This window comes from Leucoraja erinacea, chromosome 7 (assembly GCF_028641065.1).
Source record: "Leucoraja erinacea ecotype New England chromosome 7, Leri_hhj_1, whole genome shotgun sequence".
In the NCBI taxonomy this organism is placed as follows: Eukaryota; Metazoa; Chordata; class Chondrichthyes; order Rajiformes; family Rajidae; genus Leucoraja; species Leucoraja erinaceus.
In genome coordinates, this window is record NC_073383.1 from 32,370,553 (window position 1) to 32,385,292 (window position 14,740).

A 14,740-nucleotide genomic window follows, 5' to 3' on the forward strand; every position below is an offset into this window, starting at 1 on the left:
TAGACTTCAGAGATACAAGGCGGAAACTGGCCCTTTGGCCCACCGGTTCCACGCTGCCCCGCGATCACCCCATACACTAGCACTATCCTACGCACTAGGGACAATTAACAATTTTACCAAAGCCAAGTAACCTACAAACTCGGATGTCTTTGGAGTGTGGGAAGAAACCGAAGCACCAGGAGAAAACCCACGCAGTCACAGGGAAAACGTATAAACTCCATACAGACAGCACCCGTAGTCAGGATCGAGCCCGGGTCTCTGACGCTGTGAGGCACTGCACATAATGGTTCGACTTAACAAATCACCTGCTCTTCTCTCTCTGTCCCCTTTCATTTGTCCTGTGTATTTTGAACCAGTACAGTGGACTGAGGCAGGAGATTTCTGCCAAGTTCTTGCAGGTATCCTAACTGCCAGCAGGTGGCGCAATCTTGGAATTACAACACAAGGAAATCTGTATACAGGTCCACCACTGATTTTTTAGCAACTGATATTTAAGAAGGAACTGCAGATGCTGGAAAAATCGAAGGTAGATAAGTTGAGAGCCATTGCAGATAGTAAAGGCAACAACTCTTTTATTTGGAGGTAAACTGCTAAAATGCTGGAGAAACTCAGCGGGTGAGGCAGCATCTATGGAGCGAAGGAATAGGTGACTTTTGGCTCGACTAGATGCTGCCTCACCCGCTGAGTTTCTCCAGCATTTTTATCTACCTGCAAGCATCTGATGGTCTGGCACCTCCTTTAATCTGGTCAAAATTACAAGAGTGCACTTGAAATCTGCAGTAACTCAGCAGGTCAGGCAGCATCTCTGGAGAATATGGATCAGTGATGTTTCGGATCGGAAGCCTGAAACCTGAGAGAGCGGAGGGTAGGGTATCTCCTCAGGGACTAATGTTTGGGGGGATGGGAGAGAGAGCTGGAAGATATGCGGGGCAGAATATCTGTATTATATTTGAGTTTGACGATTCTATTTATGTATGGTATTATCTGATCTGTTTGGATTGCATGCAAAGCTAAGCTTTTCACTGTATCTCTGTACATGTGACTGTAGTGGCACCTAGTGGTGGCTTGGGGAAGTGCGTACCCTCGTTATTGGCCGGCGCCATCACGTGATCAGTCGACAGCGCTCCTCTCGAGTAGCAGGAGCTATTATACAGTTGGCTGACCCAGCATGCGATTCTCGAGTACTCTAACTTGTTTGTTGTTTCACAATAAAAATCATTTTACTCAACCTGCCCGTCTCGCCAAATGACCATAATAAATCTAAATAGGGCAAAAATAAAATAGGGCAGCACAATGGCACAGCTGGTAGAGCAGCTGCCTCACAGTGCCAGAGACCTGGTTTCAATCCTGCCTACGGGTGCAGTATGTGTGTGGAGTTTTCACATTCTCCCTGTGACCAAGTGGGTTTCCTCTGGGTGCTCTGGTTTCCTCCCCATTCCAAAGATATGCAAGTTTGTAGTTTAATTGGCCTCTGTAAATTGCCCTTTGTGTGTAGGGAGTGGATGAGAGTCAGGTAATATAGAATGGGTGAAAAGGTGATCAATGATCAGTGTGGACTCGGTGGCCGAAGGGCCTGTTTTCAATGCTGTATCTCTAAACTAAAGCAGTACTTTTTTTAGTACTTATATACAACCTCTGTACTCTCATGTGTTATTCTCAACTAATCCAGTGTCTCATACATCTTCTCCTGCCAACCTACATGCCAACCTCTCCTGCTATCTTCTGGGATGTGAAAGTAACCTCCCTTCCATTGACTCCATCTACACTTTACACTGCCTCGGCAAGGTCACCAGCATAATCAGAGACCAGTCTCACCCCAGTCACTCCCCCCATTCAATCAGGCAAGAGGTACAGAAGTATGAAAACGCACACCTCCAGATTCATGGACAGTTTCTTCCACGCTGTAACCATCCTATCAACTGAAACTGAGCCATCCGATCAACAACTAGAGAGCGGTCCCGAGCTACTTTCTACCTCATTAGACCCTCCGATTAACTTTAATCAGACTTTACTGGACTTTATCTTGCATTAAACGTAATTCCCTTTATTCTGTATCTGTGCACTGTGGCCAGCTAGATTGTAATGATGTATATGTAGTCTTTCCGCTGACTGGATAGCACACAACAACTGTATCCCGGTACATATGACGATAAACTAAACCAAATTAAACATGTATCATAAGGTCCTTGTTCCCTTACGTTCCCATTCTTAAGGTCAGCGTGCAAAAGATAACTCCCTGTTTGCTAATAATCGGAAGCACGTGACAAGACAGATGGCCAATGAGATGCTGTCAGGTGGCCAAGCACGACTGAGTTCAAACTGTTGACTTTGACCTAAAGATGAGTTAGAAACATAGAAACATAGAAATTAGGTGCAGGAGTAGGCCATTCGGCCCTTCGAGCCTGCACCGCCATTTAATATGATCATGGCTGATCATCCAACTCAGTATCCCGTACCTGCCTTTTCTCTATACCCTCTGATCCCCTTGGCCACAAGGGCCACATCTAACTCCCTCTTAAATATAGCCAATGAACTGGCCTCAACTACCCTCTGTGGCAGAGAGTTCCAGAGATTCACCACTCTCTGTGTGAAAAAAGTTCTCCTCATCTCTGTTTTAAAGGATTTCCCCCTTATCCTTAAGCTGTGACCCCTTGTCCTGGACTTCCCCAACATCGGAAACAATCTTCCTGCATCTAGCCTGTCCAACCCCTTAAGAATTTTGTAAGTTTCTATAAGATCCCCTCTCAATCTCCTAAACTCTAGAGAGTATAAACCAAGTCTATCCAGTCTTTCTTCATAAGACAGTCCTGACATCCCAGGAATCAGTCTGGTGAACCTTCTCTGCACTCCCTCTATGGCAATAATGTCCTTCCTCAGATTTGGAGACCAAAACTGCACGCAATACTCCAGGTGTGGTCTCACCAAGACCCTATACAACTGCAGTAGAACCTCCCTGCTCCTATACTCAAATCCTCTTGCTATGAAAGCCAACATGCCATTCGCTTTCTTTACTGCCTGCTGCACCTGCATGCCTACCTTCAATGACTGGTGTACCATGACACCCAGGTCTCGCTGCATCTCCCCCTTTCCCAATCGGCCACCGTTTAGATAATAATCTGCTTTCCCGTTTTTGCCACCAAAATGGATAACCTCACATTTATCCACATTAAACTGCATCTGCCAAACATTTGCCCACTCACCCAGCCTATCCAAGTCACCTTGCAGTCTCCTAGCAGTTCCATGTTGAAGCATATTTCTGAATACAGATAAAATAACTGCACGTATAATTTACCATTAAGTGGTTCCCATGGCAATTTCCCACAATCACGTCACAATCTATCATAAAGTAGGCGTTGCTGCTCATTGATCCCCCCCCCCCCCCCGAGTCAAATTCTAACCTCCCTGTGTGTGATTTGCATTTTTACGTGCAATTTATAATATATAAATTATACGTGCAGTTATTTTATCTGTATTCAGAAATATGCTTCAACATGGAACTCATCTTTAGGTCAAAGTCAACAGTTTGAACTCCTACATGCCAAAGATGCTCTGGTCAATGTCACAATTAAGGGTGCCAGAAACCCAGGTGTCGTCCTGACAACAGGTGCCATCTTTGCAGAGTTTCTACGTTCTCCCGGCGACCGTGTGGGTTTTCCCCAGGTGCTCCGGTTTCCTCCCTCATCCCAAAAAATGAATAGGTTTGTAGGTTAATTGGCTTCTGTAATTTGTCCCTATTGTGTTGAGTAGAACTGCTGTACGGGTGTTCGCTGGTCGGCACAGACGATGGACGGGCGAGGGGAGGGACGTGGCGTCCAAGGAAGGCGACGCCTGGAGGCCCTCAACATCCTGGGACTTGCCTGCAACAGTCTGGGACTTGCCTGCAACAGGCACCGCTCATAAGAACTAGAGCGGGGACTTTGAAAATGGAGCCAAAACATGGCGCCTCGTGCATGCGGGTTCTGTAGACTATTTCTGTACACTTGATAATTGGAATTCGAGCGTATGCCAGTACTCTACGGGACAATTTATAATATTAAAAATTTCACTTCACACATAGAGTCAGACAACATGGAAACAGGCCCTACTTGCCCACACCGACAAACATGTCCCATCTATGAAGATGTCCCCATCTGAACCATATCCCTCTAAACCCGTCATATCCATGTACTTGCCAATATGTTTCTTAAAGGTCGCAATAGTCCTGCCTCAATCACTTCGTCTGGCAGCTTGTTCCATGCACTCACCACCCTCTGTGTGAATAGGTTACCTCTCACATTCCTATTGTGCAGCTCATGCGACAATAAATGCTCCATTGAACCATTGATAATAAACCGATCTGAATCAGAGCCACAGAATAAAGACAATGATAAACCTTTGGCCTGGTCAGGAGCCCTCTGGACGTCTGCAGCTTTACCGGGAGGAAGAGGTGCCTTTCGTTTCTTCTTCATGGAAGAGGCAGCGTCATCGTGCGGCAGAGACCCTGCCCTGGGTCTGCCTGGTCCCGCCCCGCTCTGAAGCAGATTAAAAGAAGACAAGATTAACATCAGGAATGAGAGGCATCGTGTACAATCTTCACTAGCACGAGAGACTAAAGCAAAGATGTAGAAACAAGGAACTGCAGGTGTCGGTTTACAAAAATAAGACACAGGGTGCTGGAGAAACTCAGCGGATCATGCGGGATCTCTGGAGAACATGGACAAGTCCAGAGTAAGACAAAGTCTATTATCTGTAAAGAAATAAACCAATATTAGGAGTATGTCAGCGCTGGACACACTGGAGCGGAGAACAGTACAGCCCCTTCGGCCCACAATGTCCATGCTAAACTAATCTCTGCCTCCACGTGATCCATATCCCTCCAATGCCTGCATATCCATGTGCCTGTCCAACTGCCTCTTAGATGCCATTATTGTAACTGCCTCCAACACCTCCCCAGTCATTGCGTTGCGAGCACCAAGCATCCTGTGTAAACACACATCTCCTTTAAACTTTGCCGCTTTCACCATAAAGCTATGCCCTCTAGTCTTTGACATATCCACCCTGGGAAAAAGGTGTGGCACACTGGCACAGCAGTAGACCTGCTGCTTTACAGTGCCCCTGCTTGATCCTGACTACAGGTGCTGTCTGGATGGAGTTTGCACGTTCTCCCTGTGAGCAGGTGGGTTTCATCCAGGTGCTCAGGTTCCTCCCACTCAAGTTCCTCCCTCCTACTGGAGGAACAGATGTACAGATTTGTAGGTAAGTTTGGGAAATTTTAAATTGGCCCTAGCGTGTATGATTGTGCTAGTGGTCGCGGACTTGGTGGGTCGAACGGCCTATTTCCTCGTGGTAGCTCTAAACTAAACCAAACATATGATGATGAGTGTCTAACGGCACTGGGCCTGTATTCACTGGAGTTTAGAAGGATGATGGGGAACCTCATTGAAACTTACTGAATAATGAAAGGCTTGGATAGAGTGGATGTGGAGAGGATGTTTCCACTAGTGGGAGAGGCTAGGACCAGAGGTCATAGCCTCAGAACTAAAGGAAGTTCCTTTAGGAAGATGAGGAGGAATTTCTTTAGTCAGAGGGTGGGGAATCTGTGAACTCTTTGTCACAGAAGGCTGTGGAGGCCAAGTCAATGGATATTTTTACGCAGATAGATAGATTCTTGATTAATACAGGTGTTAGAGGTTATGGGGAGACGGCAGGGGAATGGGGTTAGGATGGAGAGGTAGAGCAGCCATGATTGAATGGCAGAGTAGACTTGATGGGCCGAATGGCCCAATTCTGCTCCTATAATTTATGACCTTATGACCAAATTAAAAAGGTTCTGACTGTCTACCCTATCTACGCCTCTCATAATTTTAGATACTTCTATCAGGTCTCTCTCCTCAACGCTCCAGAGAAAACAATCCAAGTCTGCCAAATGAAGGCACAAGAATGCTGCAGCAATCCTGGGCAAAAAAACAAAGTGCTATCAGTAAGTAATGGCATTATAGTGAATGGCCGCACAATAACACAGACATAGATTGACCCACATGTTAAAAAGACTTCAAGTATAAAAATGCAGAGGCTGGAAATGTTGGAATGATTCTGCAAGTCACACAGCTGTGACCTGACCTGCTGAGTATTTCCAGCATTTCCTCTTTCAGTTATGTTGTGTTCACATTAGCTTAACTGGTATCTTAGAACATAGAACAGAACAGTACAGGAACGGGCCCTTCAGCCCACAATGTCCATGCCGAACATGATGATGAGTTAAATTGATTTCCTCTGCCTGCACATGATCCCCCCCCCCCCCCCACATTCCCTGTGCAGGAAAGAACTGCAGATGCTGGTTTAAATCGAAGGTAGATGCAAAATGCTGGAGCAACTGACTGGGTCAGGCAGCATCTCTTGAGAGAAGGAATGGGTGACGTTTCGGGTTGAGACCCTTCCTCAGACTGAAGACACGAAACATCACCCATTCCTTCTCTCCAGAGATGCTGCCTGACCCAGTCAGTTGCTCCAGCATTTTGTGTCTACTCCCCATTCCCTGCATACCCATGTACCTATCTAAAAGCCGCTTAAACGTCACTATCGCAGCTGTCTCTACCACCACCCCGTGGCATCGCGTACCAGGCCCCACCACTCTCTCTAAAGAAAACTTACCACGCACATCTTCTTTAAACTTTCCTCCCTCTCACCTTATGGTTATACCCTCTACTGGTGGATGGTTCCACCGTGGGGAGAAGGTTGTGACTGACTACCTTTTCACCCCTACATTCTCTTCCCTGCACCCACATCACTGACCCTACAGTCTTTTTTTGTATGGCTACACTCTGATCAAAATGACATCAAGATTGGCCATAACATCCCTACATCCAATTCCAATCCTCCAGAGACAGACACAAGCATTTCATGTGTTTTTTTTATTCTCCTTGCTAACTAGTCATTCAGTGTGAAAACAGGTCCTTCGCCAACTTGCCCACACCGACCAACTTGCCCACGATCTACACTAGTCCCACCTGCCTGCATTTGGCCCATATCCCTCTAAACTTGCCCTATCCATGTACCGGTCAAAATGTTTCTTAACCTGGCGCCTCTGTATACTGTCCAAGTGTACGACTACAATACACTTGTACTGTATCTGAGATGCTTATCTAAGATGCACCCAAGTGCTTATGAATAGTGATACTTGGACTGAACTGTATGCAACAATGAATTCCACTGTGCCTCAGTACATGTGACAATAAACTACAGGTCCACCACTGATTTTCCAGCAACTGGTGGTCTGGCATCTCCTTTAATTCAGACAAAATTACGAGCACATTTTATATCCCCCACTGGAAGTCCCCCCGAAAATGTGGAGCCCAGGCTGGGTGAGGCGGCCGATCCCAACCTCATCGGGACATCCGTGGCCGATCAGCAGGTGCAATTTGCCATATGGTGGCCGGGGCTCTGGAACTCCGGCCTGGCCAGAGCCGGCAGGTCCGTTCCCATGGCCGACTTCAGAGGGCCACTTTGCGGGCCGGTGTCTCGGCTCCCCAGCAGCCTAGGTGGACTGTTCCGGTATTGTTGGACTACTCTTCGAGGCCGTGGCCTTTGTTGGTCCGGCAAAAGAGATAATCCAGAAAGGCTCTGGAAGCAAGGGTGATGGGAAATTGGTGGCGGACCTGTACCATTGAACCATTGTACCATTGAACCATCTCAATCACAAACCTGTGCAGACTCATTCGGAGCGACATCGGAGAAGACACAGGAGACGGGCCGCACTGCTGCTTGCTGACTCGCTTCCTTCTGCGGACTCTGCGGAATGTGCGGGGGTGGCGCGGGAGCCTGACGTTTCTTCGGCAGGTCCGAGGGCAAGGTGTTAGATTCATACGTTGGACAGTAGGCACTGGAGCTGCTCATGCCCAGCGGTCTCTGGGGGCTGATTAATGGCGTCGCTGGGGCACTTGTTGGCTAAAAAGACATAGGAAAAATGAAACTCACTGTCTAACATTGCCACGTCCATTCAAATGTAATTACAGGTCTAGTCCAGGTCGTGTCTACTGTGCCATTCAGTCAAGGCTGATCTATCTTCCCCTCACAACCCCATTCTCCTGCCTTCTCTCCGTAACCTCTCCGACACCCTTACTAAACAAGAACCTGATCTTTTATTTATTGTTCTATATCTCTCCACACTACCATCTATATTTCTCGTTTCCCTTATCCCTAACCAGTCTGAAGAAGGGTCTCGACCCTAAATGTCACCCATTCCTTCTCTCCAGAGATGATGCCTGTCGTGCTGTGTTACTCCAGCATTTTGTGTTTATCTTCGGTTTAAACCAGCATCTGCAGTTCCCTCCTGCACAAGAACCTGATAAATCTCTGCTTTAAAAATACCAGATGACAGCCATCTGTGGCATAGAGTCTTTCCTATCCATGCACCATCTACACTAATCCCATCTCCCCACGGATGGACCATATCTCTCCAAACCCTTTCCTATCCATGAATCTGTCCAAGTGTCTTTTAAATATTGGTATATTACCTGCTTCAACTACCTCCTTCGGCAGCTCGTTCCATATGTAAAAGAAGTTGCCCGTCAGATTCCTTATCTTTAGAGATCCAGCATGGAAATAGGCCCTTGGGCCCACCGAGTCCACGCCGACCATCGATCACCCGTTCACACTAGTTCTATGTTTTCCCATTTTCTCATCCTACACTTTAGGGGCAATTTACAGAGGACCAATTAACCTATAAACCCGCACGTCTTTGGGATGTGAGAGGAAACCGGAACACCCGCAGGAAACCCACGTGGTCACTGGGAGACGTGCAAACTCCACATAGATTGCACCCCAAGGTCAGGATCGAATCCAGAGCTCTGACTCTGTGAGGCAGCGGCTATACCCGCTCCACCAGCATTTGTACAGGACGGCATCTTTTTGCTCTTAAACAAATGTGCAATTAAGCACAATTATTTAAACAGATAATTTCACAAGTGCAGAGAACTGATGAAGTTCAGTTCAGACTAACTACACTGCCAGCTTTGGCAGATGTAATACAATTAACGTTCATATAAAATGCTTACTTTTTCCCGTTTTTTCTTACTCAGTCGAAAAATGTTGAAGAATCCTTTGTTTTCCTTATCCAGATTTAAATTCCCTGAAGCATGCGCCTGGTCTGAAATGTAATACGTTGGAAATGAAGTTAAACATTGACTGCATCTTTCACATCATTGGGTCCATTTTCTAAAGGGATCTTTTCATTCATGAGCATTCTCCACATTTTAAATCAAACAAGTGTTTCAAAAAGACTGAAAGCTTGAGACGATGGAGAAGAAAGGTTCAGAAAGATATTGCTAGGAGTTTAGAGGGATATGGGCCAAACCCAGACAGGTGAGACCAGCTCAGCTGGGGCATCTTGGTCAACATGGACGAGTTGGGCTGAAGGGCTTGTTTCCACGCTGTATGGCTCCATGATTCAGTGGGTAGAAAATGCTTAAAAATATATGGATAGGAAAGGTTTAGAAGGATATGTGCCAAATGTAGGCAAATGGGACTAGCTATTGGTCGGAATGGCGACTTGGGCCGAAGAGCCAGCTTTTGTATTATATAACTCTATGGATAGGAAAGGTTTAGAAAGATATGGATAGGAGAAGGTTAGAGGGATATCGGCCAAATGGGAGCAGCTTAGATTGGATGCGGTATGTTGGTTGGCATGGACAGGTTTGGCCGAAGTGTCTAAATCCATGCAACATGACTCTATAAGATGGAATACACAAAAATGGAATACAGTTACACTGAAGATAAACCTAACTTAAATAGGACCCTCACATATTGTCTAATTTTACAGTTGATTTTCCTGATTACAGTGACAGATGCACAAATGCTAAAAGCTGGAGTGTGAGAAAAGGGGGAATGTGGGGGCAGGGGAAAATAGGACAAACTAAAGATGTAGAAAGAGAAAAAACAAAATAGAGGTACTAGTATGAAATACTCATACATAAGGCACAAATTCATACTAAAGAAAATCCAAAAACCAGAACAAAATATATGATCTGCACTATTTTATAGATCAAATTTCCAAAATGTTATTTACCTTGTTGGATGGATTCACCTGGAATATCATGCTGGAAAAATCCTAAAAAAAATAAATTTGAAGGCACGATTTTAACAATCCAGGTTTTATCATAGAATGTAGAAGACCGTGCCAGGGCTGCGGGCCTGGCTCGCTGCCGTGGTAACGAAAACCAACCCAGAGAGGTTGCCGCCAACCCCCGGCCTCTGCTCACCTCGTGGACCGGAGAGGAGGGAGTGGGACCGCTGGCCGGTTAGTGTCAGCAAGGCCAGCAGCATAATCAAGGATGAGTCGCACCCTGGCCAATTCCTCTTCTCCCCTCTCTCATCGGGCAAAAGATATAGAAGTGTGAAAACGCACACCAACAGATTCAGGGAATTTTTTCTCTGCTGTTATCAGACAACAGAACCATCTTACCGCAACCAGAGAGCAGTCCTGAACTATTATTTACCTCATTGATGACCCTCAGACCATCTTTGACCGAACTTGACCTGTATCTTTGACCGGACTTGATCTTTGACCTGTACCCCAACCGCAGGTCTGGCCTACCCACCGCAGAACCGAGAACTCGCCCGGAGAGGGAAGAGCCAGCAAGCCCGACCCTTACTCACCCCGTGGAACGTGAATTGATGAGGTCATGTGGGTCCTCATTAAAACATACAGAATAAACATAAAAAATAGGTGCAGGAGTAGGCCATTCAGGCGTTACTGCCATTCAATTTGATCATGGCTGATCATCCAGAATCAGTAACCTTTTCCTGCTTTCTCCCCATATCCTTTGATTCCGTGAGCCCCAAGAGCTATATCTAACTTGTTCTTGAATACATCCAGTGAATTGGCCTCCACTGCCCTCTGTGGTAGAGAATTCCACCGTTTCACAACTCTGGGTGAAAAGGTTTTCCTCATCTCAGTCCTAAAAGGCCTACCCCTTATTCTTAAACTGTGACCCCTGATTCTGGACTTCCCCCAACATCAGCAACATGGGAAACATTTTTCCTGCAGAATAGTGAAAGGTTTGGATAGAGTGGATATGGCGAGGATGTGTCCTCTAGGGGAGAGTCTAGGACCAGAGGTCATAGCCTCAGAATTAAAGGAAGTTCTTTTAGGAAGGAGATGAGGAGGAATTTCTTTAGTCAGGGGTGGTGAATCTGTGGAATTCTATGCCACAGAAGGCTGTGGAGGCAGTCAGTGGATATATTTAAGGCAACGATAGATAGACTTTTGATTAGTGCGGGTGTCATAGGTTATAAGCGGGAGTTAGGAGAATGGGGTTAGGAGGGAGAGATAGATCAGCCATGATTGAATGGAGGAGTAGACTTGATGGGCCAAATGGCCTAATTCTACTATCACATGATATTAATTGGAAAGGGGGAGGAGGGAGATAATAATAATCGAACATTATTGTCAAATCATAATTTAGCATTCTCTTTCACAGCATACAGTTTTCTCTATTTCAGGGGGGAAAGGCGGTTATTTGTCAGGTAGGTGGAGCAAGTTACAAAGGCCAGAGATGAAAGGACAAAAAGGTGGGATATAGGGAGAAGAGGTGAAATGTGAAGATGAGGATGGATTATGGGTGGAAGGGAATGGGGAGGGGAAAAGGGAGAATGATAGGGAGAGCAAGATTGTGGGAGAAATGGGTGTCTATCTAAATGGGATACAAGGAAGAGAGGAGGAATAAAAGGGGGGTTGTTTGCTTGTTTGTTACCTGAAGCTAGAAAATTCAACCTTCATGCCACTGGTTGTGTTAGTAAAGCCCCAGTCCCACTTACGTGTCCTTGGCACTCAAATTACACGACCTCATGGTCGCATTGAGCCGCGACGGTCCTGCGAAGGTCGGGTGCGATTACATGCGTATGCACAGCCGTCTGGAGCATGTGACGTAATTTGAAGATGGACACAAAGCTAGAGCAACTCAGCGGGATCGACAGCATCTCTGGAGAGAAGCAATGGGTGACGTTTCGTATCGAGACTCTTCTTCAGTCTGAAAAGTAGGATCTTGACCCGAAACATCACCCATTGCTTCTCTCCAGAGATGCTGCCAGTCCCGCTGAGTTACTCCTGCATTTTGTGTTTATCTTCAATTTTCTTGGCCCTGCTCTGGGAGTAGAAGTGGGGGCGGATCCGGACCGCAACGGCCGTGAGCCCCAGGCTGAGTTCGGCGATCGTTTGCCTGCTTCTGCTGCTGTTGAAGGTGAGACGTTGCGTCGCGCCAGGGTCTTGGGCCTGTCCCACTTTGGCCGTCAGTTCCGCGACAGGCCATTGGCGCGCAAAGATTTCGTTCACAACAAAAATTTCGGAGCCCTGCGCGATGTCGCGCACAACTACATACCCCTCCTCGCTTCTAAGTGGGACCAGCCCCGCGCGGCCATACGATGCCCGTACGCCTCAACGCGACCACGAGGTTGTGTAATTTGCGTGTCAAGGACATGCAAGTGGGACAGGCCCTTAAGTTATTATTGTGTTAGTAAGATTTCCTCTAGGAGGCCCAGGACCGAAAGGTCAGCGTAGGAATGGGCAGGGGAGTTAAAATGGTTGGCAACCGGAAGTTCCAGAAAATTGTACACGATGAAGTGGTCGTACGTTTCTTCGCTGGCCACAGCCAGGTACATACCTGCACTGGTATCCACCGCACACACCTCTCGCAAACCCAGCTCGTTAAGAGACTTTGTCAAATCAAATGGTTCCAGATATTCAAAGTCTTTGACAAGAATTGTGCTGCCTGGATCAAATTCACACTTATTGCTGATCACTGGAATCAGTTCTTGAAGAGGAACGAGGGGACTAACGCGGACAATGGTTTTCTGCGTTTTCTTGTAGTTTACCACCACACGCACTGTTTGCTGAAAGAATAACAAGAAGTTCAGAATATACAAGGGATTGCCTGAAACAAGTGGCTGAAATAATGAGGCTTTTGGATGGGCACATGGACATGCAGGGGATGTAGATCACGTACAGGCAGATAAGAGATGGTCTCGTCATCATGTTCGCCACAGGCATTGTGGGCTGAAGGGCCTGGTATTGTGTTATGTATAAAACACATTTGGACAGATGCATGGATAGAACTATTTAGAGGGATATGGGCCAAATGCAGGATGGTGGGACTAGATGGAGCACTTGGTCAGCATGAGCATGTTGGGGCTTCGGACCTAGTTCCATGCTGCATGACTCTACGTTCTATGAATACCAGATATTTAACTAATTTTGAGGGATAGGACACAAGACAAGAATGTACCGACAACAGAACAATTAAACTCGTACTTGCAACAGTATAACAGGCCCATAAACGCAACACAAACACAGATTATGTATAATAAACTCAAATTCAATAAATTAATAACCAAATGTAGATATGAACCAAATGCGGGCAATGGGACAAGCTGAGATGGGCCGTTTTGGTTGGCATGGATGTCGGGCCTAAGGACCCGTTTCCCTGAAGTATGACTCTAAATAGCTTTACTTTTTGTTAAAATTATGACAGGCATGAATTTTACATGGTAACTGGTCCAACTAACCTCAGGCACCACTGATGGGGGCTTCTTTTTCTCATCCACATTTTTCTCCTTTAGAATAACTTTCTCTACTTCCAAGGTCCCAATCAGGGTGTTGGGTTTGAAGCGGATTTGGTTTTTCCCTCCTCCTACCAGATCGAGTGTATGGCTCGACGGATTCAAACGATACTTGCCACAGAGAAAAACCAACAAATCCATCATGGGTTTGCTAGAGAAAAAAAAAACCCCGGTATTTTATAGGTTAATAAATCATTGTTATAAATAAACCACAAAACAAAAGATGAAACAGCCGATTGTACAAGTGTAATTGCATCTGATGATTGGATTTACCAGATTACAGGATGATTATCAATATAGAGACACAAGATACTGCAGGTGTTTGGAATCTTGGAGCAAAACACAAAGTGTTGGAGCAGACAATGGAAATATAGTCCAAAGAAACGAAACGTCACCTATCCATGTTATCCAGAGATGCTGTCTGGCCCGCTGAGTTACTCGAGCACTTTTGTGTCTCTCTTTGTTTCAGAAAGTGCCAGGGTAAGCAGTAGTTTAGTTTAGTTTAGAGATACAGCGTGGAAACAGGCCCTTTGACCCACTGAGTCCGCACCGACCAGCAATCCCAGCGCATTAACATTATCCTACACCCACTAGGGACAATTTACACATACACCAAGCCAATTAACCTAAAAACATGTACGTCTTTGGAGTATGGGAGGAAACTGAAGAACTCGGAGAAAACCCACACAGTCATCGGGAGAATGTGCAAACTCCATAGAGACAGCACCCATAGCCGGAATCAAACCTGGGTCTCCAGCGCTGTAAGGCAGCAACTCTACCGCTGCGCCACTGTTCCGCCATACAAAGTGGCCGAGAGGTACAAAGACTCTCACCTTCCATCAACACTGGTGGAATGCTCCGAGCCTCCGGGGAGGACAACGTTCAACTCAACATGGGCATTGAGGGCAGGGTCCTTCTGCTCCATGGTGAGACGTTCACCTTCTTGGTTCTTGGCTACTGACGAGCTGACACCATGTTTGGAGAGTGTGGGTGGCGCTGGGGCCTTGGCTTTGGACCTCTTACTGTTGGTGAAAAAGAGAATACACATCAGCGATACTGCCCTCTACAAAAAGAATTCCTTAAAAATAACTTTCAGCTCTTTGATGAACTCTTGGTCAAGTTTACTGTTCAGGTCTAAAAGCCCATGGGT

The 14,740-nt window shown here is 46.3% G+C and overlaps 1 protein-coding gene across 1 annotated transcript in view; it reads right to left on the minus strand.

Annotated features, from left to right (window-relative positions):
- LOC129698840 (cordon-bleu protein-like 1) overlaps positions 1–14,740 on the minus strand; it is a 102,017-nt gene that overhangs the window by 16,490 nt on the left and 70,787 nt on the right. The window contains exons 2-8 of the mRNA XM_055638159.1: positions 14,424–14,612; positions 13,537–13,741; positions 12,636–12,864; positions 10,043–10,084; positions 9,033–9,124; positions 7,681–7,923; positions 4,373–4,511 (exon numbers count right to left, since the gene is read on the minus strand). Of these exons, the coding sequence (XP_055494134.1) occupies positions 4,373–4,511; positions 7,681–7,923; positions 9,033–9,124; positions 10,043–10,084; positions 12,636–12,864; positions 13,537–13,741; positions 14,424–14,612 (1,139 nt within the window). The remainder of the gene's footprint in view (positions 1–4,372; positions 4,512–7,680; positions 7,924–9,032; positions 9,125–10,042; positions 10,085–12,635; positions 12,865–13,536; positions 13,742–14,423; positions 14,613–14,740) is intronic.